Here is a 16,912-nt window from a genome sequence, read left to right as displayed (position 1 = left end):
AGAGAGCTCCTGTTCTTCACCGTGCTGTCTGAAATGTCAAAGACCATTTACTGTAAAGATTTCTGAGTGGTCCCTCCACAGGCAGAACTCCCAGGGATTTCACATCCTCCTGAGTTTGGCCTATAACACAGGCTACCTTTAAAACTTAAAATTGCATCATTGTTCTCCTCTTTCCTCTGTTAAATATATGATACCTGGTTTGAGATTGAAATCAGCTGTATCTTGGAAACTTAGTAGTTAAAGATAAGCTGTTTGGCTCACTTAAGAGGTGTGTAGGGACTTTTCATCGGTTTATTTTGTTTCTTTTCATATGTTTGTATTTAGATGTAGGTGTTTGGTCAGTGTCTTGTCTCTCACCCTTTTAAAATATTCAAATAAGGATTGCAAAACATTCAATTAAACACAATTCAGATGGATTTGGGAGGAATGTATGTACTTTCATACAAATTACAAGGAATAAGAAACCTTCTGAGGTGTTTTTTCCTTTTCTGTTTAATGCAAAAGTGGCTTTGTTTACCACCTTAACACCAGCTAAACCTACCCTCTGAACTCGGAGAGTGACAACGTGACCAGCTACATCTGTGTAGTGCCCTTCAAGGAGCTGGGCCTGGGACTGAGTGAAGAGCAGGTCTCTGAAGAGGAGGCACACAACCTGACCGATGGCTTCAGCTTGCCTGCACTCAAGGTAACCTCTCCTAGAAGGACATACACATCCATGCAGGCTCCTGTGAAAATCTCTTGTCATGAAGTCCTGTGGTTTGCACTCACTAACCTGTAGTAACACAATGAATTGAGGGGGACATGTAATCAGTCCCTTATCATGTGTTTCTACATTCAGGTGATTTTGTTTTGCAGGTAGTGGAAGAGAAGTTGCACAATATAACATTAGAATTTCTTTTTTTTGCGAACCATGGAAATTCAAGTCAGTGTTCAGCTTCATTAGTCTCCCTAAACCTGATTTTTTGTTCTCTGATTTCACTTGGTCCCAGCTGAACAAGATAATTTCCAAACTTGTACTTCTTTTTTTATCTAATCTCTTGATGTGACTAAAAAAGAGAGACACCAGAAGATAGAATTTGGTTGTAATTTCCAAAGGGAATAGCTATGTTCAGTTACACTGAGGACCAGAAATCATAAGCTTGGGCCCCTGCTGCCATGAGCCAGTGTGGTTCTTTAATCTTTGAAAAACTTTTAACTGAACAGAATGACAACCATATAATGGCCTTTTTTATCTATTTTGTTTTGAGATGTTGGATATTTTTTATTTCCATGAATCACTTGGAAGGGAGATCTAATTTGAATGCAAGCCTTCGACACCCTAATGGTCCTCTGCCAATGCGTTCCTTTTAACATTTTTTTTTAATGGAAAATTTCAATATTGCATGACTTCTGTCTTTCTATGGGGTTGGCTTTTTTCACTTAATTTATAGACTTCAACTTCTTTTGTTCTGACAGTAAATGTTACCAGTAATAGTAATTACTAAACTTTGAGGGTTTGTCTAATTAGTTGTTAGCTAGGAACTACAAGAGACAGAAGCCTTGCAAATTTTTTTCTTGCCTTTTCATTAGCTGAGGTTCTAACTGCAACCATGCAAGCCCACTAATTTACCCACTTCTTTTCAAGCACAAGAAGCCATCCAGAGGTGCCCAGGCTTGTAAGCTAAGTCTTTGTTTACCTGCAATGTGCAGTAGTTTAACTGTATCTGTTTTAATTAAACTGGTTGTGATGCTTTCTGGTACAGTTAAGCTCACAACTAGCAAATCTCAGTCTGTGTTAACTCAGACAGTGATGTAGGCTGGGTGTGGTGTAGTTAAACCTAGCTAAATGAACACAAATCAGCCCTAAGCAGATTCCTGTGTAGTTAATAAAATAGATACACTCTGATTACCTTGGGACATACTTGTGTTGTGAGCCCTTGCCACAGGAGAGAGTGGAAGGCTGAGACAAAATTATTAAAGAAGTCCTGCCGTGGAGTTGTGAGGTGCAGAAGGGACTCCCTTGCTTTCTAAACTCCTTCTGAGAGAGGAGTTCAGGTACAGGAGTTTAATCCTATCCTAGCCTTGGACTGTGTCAACGGCTTAAATTTAAGGAATTATAGAGGTGTGTTTAAATCACTTTGTCTCAAGGTTTTAATAATGGCAAATTGGCTTATTTATGTAAAATTAATTATTTATTAGGACAAATGAACAGACAAGTGAACAGATGAAAGATCTTAATCAGAATTATTTACTATGCAATGTAAAAGCTAAAAACCTGCTAGGAGGGTATAATATAGCATAAAGTAGTGTAGTGCACTTTATGAAAGCAATTACATTAAAGCAATTGTGTCAAAACTCGAAAAAGAAACAATCATTAAGTAGAGATTGATATAACTCACCATATGAGCTAGTAGGCAGATCTCTGTCTCAACCCCTGGGGAGTAACCATAAGAGGGGTCCCTGCTTCACAGAACAAGCTCCACACCTCAGGGAAGTGTGTGGAAGAGTTTGCCATATGAAAGTTGGACCTGGCTTCTAAAGTGATGGACTTGTAGTCACAGATTTACAGTCCAGCAACTAGTTTATCTGTCAAATCCTTCTTCAAAAAGCAGGATGTGTGTTTGAAGTCTGATGAACCAGGCTGGTTTCAGCATAATTCAGCATTACAACAGCACCCTGCTGCCAGCAATAGAACTTGGGTTGTAGCTTGCATTGTATGCATTCTCTAGTTGGATTCTAGGCCTTACTGGGGTAGGCCATCCTGCCACAGCCCCAGATTTATGTGCAGTTCTCTTCAGGGCTTTTTGAGAGAACTTGTCTTTATGTTAAAGTGCAAATAGAAAACGGAGATGTATCCAGATATATTTAATATTTTAATTTTCATTGAAGCACATCTCTAGGCTGTATGACAAATGTAGCATGTGTCTGTTGACTACCTTGTCCTTAAGTAAGCCATTTAAAGAGTGAAAATTTTTGGCTTAAGAAAAATGTACCAATTTAAGCTGAGGAGAGCCAGTTGGATATTTTGTGTGAGCTCAATCAAAAATCAACAGAAATCATTAGGAGTTATTGACAGACCAAGCTACTTGCAACCATAAATACATCTGGAATTTCATTTCTCTCGTCATTGTGCCTTTGTCAGGTAGGTTTTGGATTGTTATCACCAATGCCTTAAATCCACTGTTTTTGTTTGCTACTTCTTCACTGCTTGTGCCTTATGTCTGGTGGTATTCTTTTGTGCTTATTATAGCATGAGCTTTTCACTTTTTATCCAGGGCTCCACACATTCAGGGACATTTGAGTGATTGCTGCCCATTTGTCTGCTTTTTATTTTTGCATCCAGCCAAATCAGCCTTGCATGTGTGCCCCCAGTTAACTTCATGTCATTTGTGTGTTCTTTGTTCTCATTAGCATCTTTTGTAATTTGAGATTTTTTTTTTATTCTTTTGAGATATTTTATCAGTTTGCTTCCAAGTATTTTTGGTATATCCTGGGATATATCAAAAGCATGATGAGTAAATGTTTTGTCTTCCTTGATCTGGAATGCTTAAGAACAGGTTTCAGGCTGCATCTCATGGTCACCTACAGTTGATCCTTTTTAATAGGGGCCAGTATTGCAGAGAAAATGATCATAACCTTTCCTTTTTATTTTAGAGACGTAACGTGCTACTGTTCTGTCATGGTCTACTGAGCAAACATCTTTTTCTAAACCAAGAAAACAGTTCTTTACACTTCATTGGAAATGAAAGTTCTCAGAAAATTGAAATTGTGGGTTTCCTTACTCCCAGAGAGACTTGGCCTCTTTAGTACGATATATAACATTGTGAATCAATTAATTTTTCTACAAGTCTTTTCCATCTTAGTGGTATTGGTGGAATTTCTCACTTTGGCTGGCAGCTCAACTTTCTTCAGATGTAGAATATTTTTTTGTTGAAGTACAGTGCAATTAGACTAGTGTTTCAAGGCTGGGTGTGGGGCAATGCAGTAGTTAGCAGATCGTAGAAATTATTGGCATTATAAAGGGAAAAATGTCTTTTCTGCCACTGGAATTTTGGCAGCCTTTTCTGAGCTGTAGGGTGGGTGGAGATTATAGCAAATAATGAAACTGCCTGATGAAAATAAGACTTTTTAGGACTCTGACAACCTTCTGAACATAATTGCATTTAATATCCTTCATCAAAAAATTAAGTCACCTAAGGTTCACAAGATCTGAACCCACATGGTCTGGGATACCCCTTCAAAAACAGTAGATTTTTGCAGTTTTTCAAAGTTCCTGTTGCTGGCCAAGAAATGTTTTTCCATCGTGAATCTGTACATTTACATGAGGCTGACTGTCTGCCCAGGTGCACAGACCTAACCCTGCCCTCTTTTGCAGGTCCTGTTTCAGCTCTGGGTAGGGCAGAGCTCAGAGTTCTTCCGGAGGCTGGTGCTGCTCCTCTCCCCATCCAACGCGTCCCCCCAGCCCTTGGTGTCCCCCGAACGGCTGCCTCATCACATCCTGTCCGATGTGACCCAAGGCCTACCTCACACACACGCTGCCTGCCTGGAGGAGCTCCGAAGGAGCTACGAGTTCTATCGATACTTTGAGACGCAGCATCAGTCGGGTTTGGAATGGCCACCCAGGACAAAGCAGAAGTCAAGAGAGCTGAACAGTCTTCAGACAGCTGTGCGCAGCTTGCAGCTCCACCTCAAGGCACTGCTCAATGAGTAAGTTTGCACGAGTTCAGAGAATGTGCTGGTAGGCAGAAGGCCTCAGGTTTGACATTTTTTGGGTTGTAATCTCGTGTCCCAGGTTAAATGCAAAAAAGCAGATACATACAAGTCTTTGCAATCATAGGCATATCTTTACACAGTATCGGCTGAAAGATTCTTGGTTTGTTTTAGAATCTAACATTTTTTTCTGGTGATTCTTTATGTATGTGGGGAAAATTTGAAGATAAGCAGAGCACTAAGATCTTGCCTTGCTTCTCTCACTCTCTTGAAAAAATCTGAAAATATACTTACCTTCTATTGATTTTGCAACATACCAAATGGTTTGTAAGAATGTTCAGCTCATAATAACTACCTAGTAAATATTTTCAAAGATTTGTCTCTGCCTTGGTGAAACAGTTGAGACTGTCCTATTCCTTTAATCTTACATACAAGAATTACTGTAATGAATGCAGGTGAGCAGTGTCTTTAAAATTTTGGAACATCTTTGAAGAATTGACTGAGTTAGATTCTTAAAACCTGAAGAAAATAACAGTACATTAAATTATATACTTAAGGGATGGTGAAGTCAAATATTTATTATTACTTATTGCTTTTCTCCTCATCACTTAGGGTAATAATTCTTGAGGATGAACTTGAAAAACTTGTTGGCACTAAGGAGACACCTGAGTTGACAACAGAAGCCCATCAGGTTCTGGAACAAAAACTGAAATTTATTCAGCCTCATATCCAGGCAAGCAACAGCTGCTGGGAAGAAGCCATTTCTCAAGTGGAAAGAATGAGTGGAAGAAACCCAAGCGAAAAAGGTAAATGGGAGAGATTAATTTAGCAACTAATGGGATACACTTCTGAGATGAAATGGTCAGATGGATCAGAGGTAGTGTTCAGTGTTCAGTCAGTGTTCAGAATTGTAACTGAAGAAGATCTCATAACCATACACTTTGAAACACTGTATTTATGTCAGATGACTTCACTATAATGGCCTTGAAGCTTTTGCTTCAGCAAATAATGCAAACATGTTAACTCAGTCTGTTAGACCTGTGGACTCGGATCACATCTGCAGGTGTAGACCAATTGTGGCTATTTACCTTTGATTGGTGAATCACCTGTGAAGGGGTTGGATTTTGCTTAATCATCCCTGAGATGTTTATTTATTTACTGTATTAAAATTACACAGTTAATTGAAACAACAATGGTATTGTCATGACACTTTCTTGACAGTGACATTTCCTGGAACATTTTAAATCCTGGAGGACACATTGAGCGTATAGTACCCATTTACCACCTCTTTCTGAGACACGGAGCTAATCTTTGGTTTCCTTAAAAGTCTTACTGAGCAGCACATCCCAGCGTTTGGCCTGATGTTCCTCTCCTTAGTGACCTGTACTGCCCATGCTGTTCTTGTGAAGCACAGCCAGCTTAAATAATGGAAGTGAATTTAGGCTCTCCTTACATAGAGTAGAAGCTATAATTTCTAATCTTTCTTTGTTCCAAGAGCTTTTTTGCTGTCCTAGGAAGGCACAGCCCAGTATCTGAAAAATGCTGATAGTGGAGACCACATTAAGAAAACTGGGGGGTCCCTGTGGTATCAGCAAATTACCTACAGAAATGCAAATCTGCATGTGCTATGCTTTGGTGATACCTGGATGGAATGTCCAGTAGATGGACAGATATTGCTGGGGGCCTAGAGGCATGCAAGCCAACCAGAACTGGGAGCCGTGGGAGGCCCCTGTGCAGGCCCAGACGTGGTATAAATGAATCCGTGTGTACTTTGCCTGCTAGTCCAGTTTGACAGCTTCTCCACCAGTGCTGCCTAAAACAGCCTATGAGGATATTATTTGTACCCTGGCATGTGCTAGCCTGTTGTGTTTTGTTGATGCCCTTCACAACCTGCAGTTTGACTGATCTGATTTTTCCCTTTCCTTAAAAATTCTTTCTAGACCACACGCCACAGTATTTTTAGTTATTTTAGTTTTATTTTTACTTTGTGTATACATTTCACAGCAGGCATTTTTATTTTAACTTGCTTCCATTTAAAGTTCAGTACAAAAATAACCAAGTGTGTGATCTAGAAGGAAGGGATTGCGTGGGAAATAAAAAATAAATTAATCCTTCACTTTTGCCCACTGGCTTTTCCTGGAAATGTGCTGGGATTGAATCTCTATTTTGCAACAAGTTTACTAAACTGCTCCACAGGAGCTACTTTGAATTACATTGGTCATTGAAAACTATTTTTATCTGACTACATTTGACTTTCCTGATGTATTTCTTAAGCAGTCCAGCTTCTGTGAGTTGACCTTTTCAAGTTGTGCATCAAATTAATCTAATTCTTCTGCTACCTTTCTACAAATCTTAACAGCTGACCTGTCAGTCATGATTATATAAATTACTAAATTAAATTATCTTTTCTTTCCAATGCTTTCTGAAAGCTCTTTGGAAGAAGATACCTTCCTGTTGAAATAATATAGCAGCTAAGGCAACTGTTTATGGTTTTGCACTATAATCCAAAACCAAATTAATCTTTTGACAAGAGGTGTTGCAAGAACACATGGGAGTAGAACATTGCGTCTAAGTGGATGCCCAGCACTTTTGCTGCAATAGGTGCTTAGTTCAACTAACAAGCTCAACCAGTAGAACATCTGTATAAAGAGATGAGTCTCCTTCAGCAAGTACTACATGCTTCTTGCTGTAAATCATGGTGTGTTAAAGCTGGTTTCTTACAGGTATGTTAAACAGTTCATTGTGTCAAACTCTGTCAAAGCAAAACCTTGTAAGGATAATGGATTGAGCATTCATACACTCTGTCCACCTCCTGTTGGTGGTGATATGAGTGTATACTGGAGAGAAACGTTCCTTCAGTGGATGCAGTTTGGCTTCTTCCTTGACAGGACTTGGTGTGACTGGTGCCATTAGTCACTGATCTTGTCAGGTACAGAACAGAGCCTGACAGCAAATGGGGTTTCAGCACCTTGAGGGGAATTTAAAGACAGACTTTTCTATGATTGATCTACATGTAGATATTTGCTCATTTCCTAGAGCTAATTCTAGACTTTCACTTTCTTTTCTTTATTTGTTCACCTTTCTTCATCACTAATAAAACTGGTTTACCACTTAAAGCCTTGACAATTTAAGCACATCTACTGCTAATATTAGACTAGAATACTCTTTATGTCTAGTTACAGCATTGTTTTAGTGATCTTTGAACCAGTACCTCTCAAACTGTTTAAACTCCATCCTTTTTTCCTTTTAAACTGTCTCCACTGGAGAGGAACTAAAGAAGCAGCAGTTTTAGTTAAACACTATGAAATTGTGATCTTGAAGCATATCCTTAGTGATGGCATCATCCTGTACAGGTGGCAAACACAGCAGTCTGAACACATATTACAGCAGCTCATTGTACTCCTCTGATTTGAGAAGGCAAGCTTTTAATTGGTAACTTACATACATTCTTCCAAATTTGGCTTCATACCTTCAGGACCATATTTCTGTTGTTGTAGTAGTAGTATAAACTTTACATGTAGATAATTCTCTAATGTCAGATCTTTAGCTCAGCCCAGGCAACTAGAGGATTACATGCTTTCCTTCTTTGAAAAGTAGGTAACTGAGCATCACTAAACCTGGCATTAATGTCAACTGCCTACTTTCAGAACACCATCCCTAAGTGTTAAATATATAGATTAGAAATTGAAAATAGGGATAGATGAGCCCATTTCCCTTCTTAAGGGTAAATTAGTATTTATGAGTAAATATTGCTTACCTGTTCCTAAAAACCTCTCTAGAGACATTTTACAGGATTTCCAGGCATCTATTCCAGCACTTAACTCCATTACCAGTAGAATGTTCCTATTGGTTAGAAGTATCTCTTGCTGCAAATTAAAAGCAATACTTCTGATCTGCCCACAATGGAAATCCATTTCCTCTTTATAGCTCTTATATTCTTGAAGATGATTAATATGTTTCTTTCTATCTTCTCTACACGACTCCCTCAGCTCTTCCCTGACAACTATCCTTCATTTAGTCCTCTGATCATTTCCACTGTCTTTGTCTATATTCCTTCTAGTTTGCAGGCTGCATCATTGAATGGAGGAACCCCAGACTGGCCACTATATTTCATCCACAGCCTTAGCAGTGGCAGGGTAGAAATGTTATTTCCTGTGTCTAACAGTCAGTGCTGTTGCTTATACATACTAGTATGGAGTTCAGCTTTTTGCGTGCAGCAGGGTGTAGTTGACTGGGATTCTCCTCACCTTTTTCTCAGTGATGCTCCCCAGTCACTTATCACATATTTGTGTACTTGGCTGTTCCAAAGCACAAATATTTGCAGTCACTGTCACCAAACTCCTGTATCTGAAATCCAATTCTATCTGGCCTGTATCTCTGATTTTTCAGTATTACTTTTTATTCTCATTGTGCCCTTCAGTATCCTTGCAGATTATCCCCGTATCAGCACATTTAATGAGGTGCAACATTTTTCTTTCACTCATTGGAAATATTAAAGAGTATTGTACTTGAGACAAATCCTCACTCAGTGTATTCCAGCCTGAAAATGGTAACTATGCTGTCATGCTCCAAGAGACTGTTCTGTGCACCTAACAGCAACTTCTCCTGGCCTATGCATTTTGCTTATGAGAATGTCATGACACCATGTCAAAAGCCCTACTGAAAACAAAATGCAGAATGGCTTTGGCTTCTTTCTGTTCATAAGACCTGTTACTACATTGGAAAATGAACATCTTGATTTTCAACAAACTTACACTGGTTGTCACTTGTCTCCTTGCTAACTCCCAGATAGCTTCCTGTAAATTTTTCTTGTTTATTTCTTCCAATATTTTCCAATTATTTGAAGCTCTTTTATCTGTGACTATTTTACTTCTCTTTTCTAAACTTGAGGACCAAGTCTTTTCTCTGGTTCTTCCAATGTCTCTTGCCATCTGAAGGTTTTTCAAAGTCTGTGAAATTTTGAGATTTGTTAATTGAAGTATTTAAACATGAATTCCATTGCACTCAGCTTATGTCAAAACCACTAAGTTATTTAAGTGCTCTCTAACACAGTGTTCCATTGTAATCTAACCAGCCTTCTCACTGCTTTTCCATGTATGCCCATCCTGCCTGTGAAAATACCTGTATCCTGCCTGAGTCAAAAACTTCATTCAATGCTCAAATATTTTTCTTTATTTTTTAATCACTTTTCTTTCTTGTTCTAAAGGCAAAATTGAAGTTTCCTGTGACAACCTACAGCGTACTACAGTACCTTTAACACAGCCTGCCATATACATAGAAAACAAAGATCCAATTCCTGAAGAGCAGGTAAAAAAAAAGGATCGTTTAAAATAATAATTGAAGATTGTTTACTGTATCCATTTTTTTTCAGTTGCTTGTGCAGTGACCTCCTTATCTTGCTGAGGAAGAGGTAGGTATCCAGGGTCATTTCAAAATTGGACTTGTAGGAAAAAAAGGTGTATGTTCTGTTTGCTGTTCAGTGGAGAGGTATTCCCCCATCCTGGAAAAAAGAGCATTAGTATTCACTTCTCCTACATACCATTAGAAATGAGTGACAAAGGAGAGCAGCAACACAGGTCAGAGTAGTAAAGAAAAAGGTGAGAATTGCTAAAAGGCATTATGTGAAATAGAGTCCTACTTGCATATTGATAGATAAATTGACACCCCAACAGAAGTGATGAGCTCCAGCACAAACCATCCTGCCTTCGGTTTGCATAGTCTGTGCATTTCTGGATACCTAAACCAGCCTGTCACACTGAACAATTCTGTGTTGTTTGGGGAGCTTGTGGGTGATGGTTGGGCTGTCTTGAAGAGAGGCAGGCCTCCTCCATCCCAGAACTGAGTGGCAGATGCCTTCTGAAAGCGTGCTGAACACCCATGGTCTGCTCTGTCCCTCCCTTGCCTTCTCCCCCACATGTATTCTGTCTACAAGTTTTCCATATCGAAGAGCTGGGACCAATTACTTTATTGGCTATCTGTTATAACATTAATGGTGCTGTGGTATTTTTATGCTTGTAAGCCAATATATTGAAAATTGCAGGAGTTTGCTGTTCTCTATATTCTCTTAATAAACATTTACATAAATTAAATTAGCAATATGCCTGACTATGAAGAATTGGTTACAGTGTAAATTAAAAAAAAAAAGAAAGCCACATCAGCATTGCTGATTTCCACCTGTGATTATGGGGAAATGGACTCCCATTTTCAAGGTATATCACTTGATCGTACTTGTGTATGAAGGCAGATTTCATTGACTTTCAATGAGTGGACTTGCTGCAAAATCATACAGATATAACTGAGGGCGGTGTCAGACCTACTGGCTCTGCTCAAACAAGGCTCTCTCCCATTGCTGTTGTTGGCTTGAATTGAGAGCACTTGATCGTGAATCAGATTGTAGGATGGAGTCCACACTGACAGTGAAGATCAAGAGCTTCTGTCTTTTTCTTTCTTTTTTTAAGGAATTGGAAGCATATGTTGATTATTCAGATACAGATAGTGAATACAAAAGGGAAGATTTTTACTGCTTTTCCCAGGAAGAAAGAGAGAGACAAGAACGAGAGAGACAGGAATCTAAGAGGGTGTTACAAGAATTGAAATCTGTGCTTGGATTTAAAGCTTCAGAAATAGAAAGACAGAAATGGAAACAGCTGCTATTCAGCGAACATGGTAAGCATTGCTCTTTAATTCCTTTCTTAGAAAATGTAGATGTCTGCTTGCCATCAACTTCTGACTATGTTAGGATTCAGGCAGTGCTTAACTATAGTAGTTTCTTTAACAGAGCTGTGTGACCTTGGTTTGCTATTCCATCTCTTTATATTACTTTCAGTAATCATTTTACTATATATTGAAAAGAACACAGAAAAATGGGATTTTGTCTTTAAGCAAAACACTGAGCTAAAATATTAAACACAAAAAAATATTAAGATAGCATAAAGAGAACTGTCAGGTTATAAACCATGCAGACTAAACTGACTTTTTTTCATGGCTTTCCAGTAAATATGAATTTTAATCAGGGTGCATAAATAAATTACTTTTCAGAATTTAAAGAAACCATCAGAAATTATCTGAGACTTAGAAAAATATATAGGTTAAAGTGAAGAATTACACTTTGAAATATTAAAGGCATATAAAAGAGTAAAATTGGCTTTTGTTTCCATGAGAGAGTGAGTATACAGAATATGTTTACAAAAAACCCCCACAAACCATCTAAGAAGAAGAGTTCTTCCAAACTAGCCTTTACTAACTCTGCAGACCGCTGGGTAGCTCCAGCCACTTGCCCTTGAAGGCAGGAATATGAAAATATCTCTTGCCTCATCTGTCAGTTACAGCAATAAGACTGGATACAACTTGATTCCTTTCACTTGCCTGGGCTGTTTGATTTATTATCTTTAAAATTGGCAGTAGTTTCTCTTTTCCTTTTTCTCGTTTTCACTTCTTCCTCTTAAAGACAGGTTAGGAAAAACCCTCTAAAAATGATGTTATGTATTAAGAAAAACAACCCTCAAGTCTGGCAGTCTGTCCAAGAGTTCTGCCTTTGCCATGGTCTGCCAGAAAAAAATGACCATGGATTGTATCTTTCAGTAATTTAGTGGGAACACATAGTAGCAGACTGTACTTGTTTATGAGACTGTCTCTTTTGACATCAAACCTTAAAAAAAAATATGTTTTCACAACTTTCTTCTTTATCTCCATTAAGCTACAACTATAGTTAAAGAGATCAGTTGGCTATTGGTACTCTTCTAGTTGAGTTAAAAGACTCTAAGACATCACATTGCACCAGAGTCTGCTCAGGAGCAGGATTTCTATATTATCCCTTAGGTGTGGTGTTAGATATGACACCACAAAAATTTTCACATAAATCTCTTCAAGTCTTCCTTTACTCACTGTTGAGGGAAGAAGGAAGGAATCCTCCTTCCAGTTCAAGTCTTGACAGACCTAGTGACTCCTGCAGAAAGAGTTTTGTCAGAAGAACTTCCATAGGATATTTCCTTACCTAAGTTAGCAGCTGATACTTGTCCATGTGAGCATATCCTGAGGACAGCTGTGGCTCCTGTGCCAGCTGACTCCTGTAGTCTGCAGCAACTGTTCACTGGAAAGCCTTTGTGGCTCATGTTGGTTCCTTTTCCTTTCCATGTATAGATATTACATTGTTTTAGGATTAGAGATTAAATGGTGGGAAGGGAAGAAAGTGCACAGGACACTGATTACTTCCATCCTGTGCAAAACTGGAAAACACAAGGGGATGTCATAAAAGTAATTAATTATCTTCTTTTGGCTCCAGCTCTGTGTGTCTAATATGACAGAGTGATATGGACACCAGACATAACATCTTCTACTGGTTTTTAAGGAACTTCATCATTATTTCTCCAAAAGAAATGAAAGTCAGTTAAATATAGCTTAATGGACTCTGGCATGTTACTGCCACAGACCTTAACTTATCTGTACATGAGTCATTCCTTAAAGAGATGTTTTTACGATCTGTGATTTGCACATTTCTGGCTTGCTGTGTCTTTAAGATTTTAAACCCAGAAAGGTTTTAAATCCAAGCCAGTGGATGGTCATGATACCACTTTTCCATAGCCCTCTTGAACCTCACTTTTACAGGACAATCATATTCCAGAAATCCTGTGTTCTCTTAATTTGTGATTATTGTGGGAAAAGATCCTGAAATATTCAAAGGCTTTATTCTGTTAGTCAAGGCACCCAGCTAGCCATTCTGATTTGTCCTAACCAGGACATTAAGATTTCTTGGTTTGTTGAAAGAAGGGCTGGTGAGGGTTTCGACATAAAAGAGATCAGCTCCAAACAAGTTGCTATGTCTAAAGAAAACAGCATGAAGTCAACTGGAGATGACAGGTTGGATTCCAGAAGAGAAAACATCATCTTAGCAAAGTGAGTTTTCCAAGGCCCAGCACCGTGGTAATGCTGCTTCTAGTCTGGGCAGTAGGTGGTTATGGTAATGTAGGCTTCTATTTTTGGTCCTTTGGCATCCTGTTGAGCCAAGAATATGAAAGTGCTTTTGAAAAGGTCTGCTAAGTTGATAGTGGCTTTGTTTTCATTTCTCAAACATTGTAAAACAACTTTCTGTAGTGCAAAATCACCTCTAGCCTTTCCCTAACCTCTCTCCCCAGAAAAGTTCATTCTAAAAGTGATTATGTTGTATCCAGCTGTTTCCCCTTCTTGTACTTTGTCTATCTAACAGTTCTCATACAGCTATTTCTCAGCTTTAGAAAGCCATGTTCTTAGAACTGATAAATTTCACCTTGCTTATTCACTAGTCAATTCTGCAAAATTGGCCAGCTCCCAAACTCTAATATCTATTTATTTTTTGAGAAATTTTGGCTTTCAAAGTATTGTTTGGAGAAAGTGGGCAACAAGTTTGCTCCCAAATGATAAGACTACTGTACATATTCCTGCCTCCTCAAGCAAATGGACAGAAGTGAGTAGCAGCATGATTTTCACAAGACAGGGAAAGAACTACCCCATTAATAACTGAGATGAGTCTGGTGCAGTGCTCCTTTGCTATATAAGGCTTTCAAACAAACAGTACAATATAAATCCAAACCCACAGTCTTTCAGTGTGCTGATGACAACAATTATCAATGTGACAACCCTGGTAATGTGCCTGCCTTTAGCGAGCTAAATTAAATATTACTGAAATAGGATGCAATTGAAAAATCCTAATACCGTAAATTTTGTTTCCCATGAAAAGTTTGTGTATTTCCCAGAGTTATTTTCATCTCTGCTTACAGGGGTAAAGTCAGAATGGAATTAGAAAGGGAAATGCAACTTGGGAATCTGCTGTTGCCGCTCTCAATTTATGTTCGTGCTGCTGCTATAATGGAGCTACTGCAGTTTAGGGAATCTCTTACTTGGAAATGGACATTATATCGTTTTCTTAAAACGAAAGACGTCTGTTCTTCAAGAAGTGATTGTACCGAGTTATACTAACCCTTAACACTGGGAGGAGAGACTTCCTGGCTAGCATCCTGTTGCTGGCAATGGGACTCGCTGTTGCTACTAACTTCAAGAGAGGCTAAATTAAACCACACTTTATTTGTGAGGACACCTGACCTGCCTGTATGAATACGTGTTGTATTTGTATGTTGTGGTGTATGAGATCAGATATTGCCTATAAGGACTTTTTCATGTACCAGCTGTGTTTAGTTGGATTAGGTAAACTGTGTTTAAAATGCAGACAGTTCAAATGTGTATGCAGGACACTAGTTATACTTGGGTTTTGCTTTAACATTGAATGCATCATCTGTGTTCGATGTCAGCTTTAAATACCACCAATTTTGTGCTGTCTCTTCACATCACAGATTTTAAGGAATAGTTACAACAAGTAGCTATCACATTTCACCTCAGCTTTGTGATTAGAAAACACTTTCATTTTAAGTTTTGCTGTGGGGTTTGTTTCTATTGTTTCAGGGGTTTCTGAAGCCATTTTAACCCTTATAATCTTGCCACTTTTCAGACAGAAATAAATTATATATAGAAGCTTGCTTTTGTTATCCTTTAACTTTTTCCCCCTTTTTAAGCTGCAGTGAAACCCTTACCTCCTGTAGAACCACTGAAGCTACTAAATAATGTGGAATCACATATGAATTCAGATACAGAAAAGCAGGACTGCAGCCAAAGTTGTGATAAATCGGAAGAAAAAAACTCTAATCCACAAATGAATGCTGCTGATAAAAACAGGACAGAATATTTGTATGAAGATCCTGCGGTGGAGAAAAGCAAAGACAGTACTGCAGATGAAGATGTTTCTAGAGGGGCTGAAGAAAGAATGTGTTACCAGTGTGAAGGGGAAGCTGAAGAACTCAAACCAAGCAATATGGATGGAGTAGAGGTCTCACAGCCTCCCTCTAAGGATGCATTACATTCAAAAATCAAGCATAGGCTGGCCCAGCTTCACATATCAACAGATTTAAACTTCACATCTGGCCTGGCTGCACAAGCTGCTGCGAGGTCTTTAACTTTTACTACAATGCAGGAAGAAACTTTTGGAGATGAATGGGAGGAGGAGGAAGAGAAGACACAGGAGCATGTGGAGAACAGTGAGAATGAAGATGCAGGCTCTGAAAGTGAAGAAAAACTAGAAGTCTGAGCTGAACTTTGGTAAATCAACAGCAGGCAATTTGATGGAAAAAAACTAAGGTGGGGTTTGAAGCTGAAAATACTGGATGGAAAAAATAGGAGACCTAAATATAATACATCTTGTTCCCTAAGTCTGCTACAGTAAATAGGTCTTCTAAATATATTGAAAATTTACCGGTAAGAGAAGTTTAGGCAGCATCCAAGAAATAGATGGCTGTTCCCTTTTTTAGATCCTATTTATGGGGGTTGGAATTTAAAATTTACCTTTGTGTTTTGTTTTATATATTTATATTATAATGTATTGTGGAGTTTTAATTTCTAAAAGGAAGGAAAAACAATGTCTTGATTGACAACAGATTCCATTTATTTGCTTTCTGATTCTGTTATCATGGTATCAGTGTTTGTTCCAACAAAAAAAGCCAGGACGTTTCTTTTGGAAGGACCTGAACTGTTCCCTGTGATCTTCCCCCACCACTTTTGTTTCACTTCTTGTGTCTGCAGTGTGTTGGCCAAGCCACCGTAGGCATTTGTGATTCTGCAGCTAGTGATGTGGCACCCAACTAAAATGTAGAATTTCAAATAAAAACTGGAAAGAGCTAGTATTTGATGTGTTCTGGGGCATGGGGCTGAAATAGAATAGTCATACTTCATATTAAGGTTTATTTAGACTTTTATGAAGGGTTAATAAATGATTTCTAGAAATTGTTATTCATGTTAGAGAAATGTGTTGTAAGTACATGTTAGGGAAGGTTATAAGCACACCAGTAGAAAGTACTATAGACAGCTAGAAGGTATCTGTTGGATTGACAGTAGAGGAGAAGCAAAACCCTGTGTATTAAACCAGCTATTAATTATTTGTTAACCTTTTGTAAATTGAACCTTAATATAATTGTTTGATTTGATACAATGATTAATTGTACATTTTTGTTTATATCCTAAAGTAATTTTCTTATAGGAAAATTATCTGAGAGCTTAACAACATGCAGTACTTTGTTTAAGCAGCATACTTGCTTTTCCCTAATGTTCTTTCACTTTTCCTTAGGTCCCAACTATAACCTGTGTGATTAAGAATCCATGAGAGAACAAGAATTGTGTATTTTCTAAGGTGTATCTTGTAACATAG

General features: G+C 38.4%; 1 protein-coding gene across 7 annotated transcripts in view; it reads left to right on the top strand.

Moving 5' to 3' along the window:
• Positions 1–16,912, top strand: part of VEZT (vezatin, adherens junctions transmembrane protein) — an 87,989-nt gene that overhangs the window by 40,146 nt on the left and 30,931 nt on the right. For 3 of the 7 annotated variants that reach the window (XM_071552063.1, XM_071552062.1, XM_071552064.1), the window contains exons 7-11: positions 538–685; positions 4,355–4,686; positions 5,302–5,495; positions 9,896–9,996; positions 11,148–11,355. In XM_071552063.1, coding sequence (XP_071408164.1) covers positions 538–685; positions 4,355–4,686; positions 5,302–5,495; positions 9,896–9,996; positions 11,148–11,355 — 983 coding nt within the window. The other 4 variants (XM_071552061.1, XM_071552060.1, XM_071552066.1 and 1 more) reach the window with 2 other exon arrangements.

The sequence above is a fragment of the Pithys albifrons genome, chromosome 3 (genome assembly GCF_047495875.1).
Source record: "Pithys albifrons albifrons isolate INPA30051 chromosome 3, PitAlb_v1, whole genome shotgun sequence".
NCBI classification, from domain to species: domain Eukaryota; kingdom Metazoa; phylum Chordata; class Aves; order Passeriformes; family Thamnophilidae; genus Pithys; species Pithys albifrons.
Note: the sequence above shows the minus strand (reverse complement) of the source record. Positions and strands in the feature narration are given on the sequence as shown.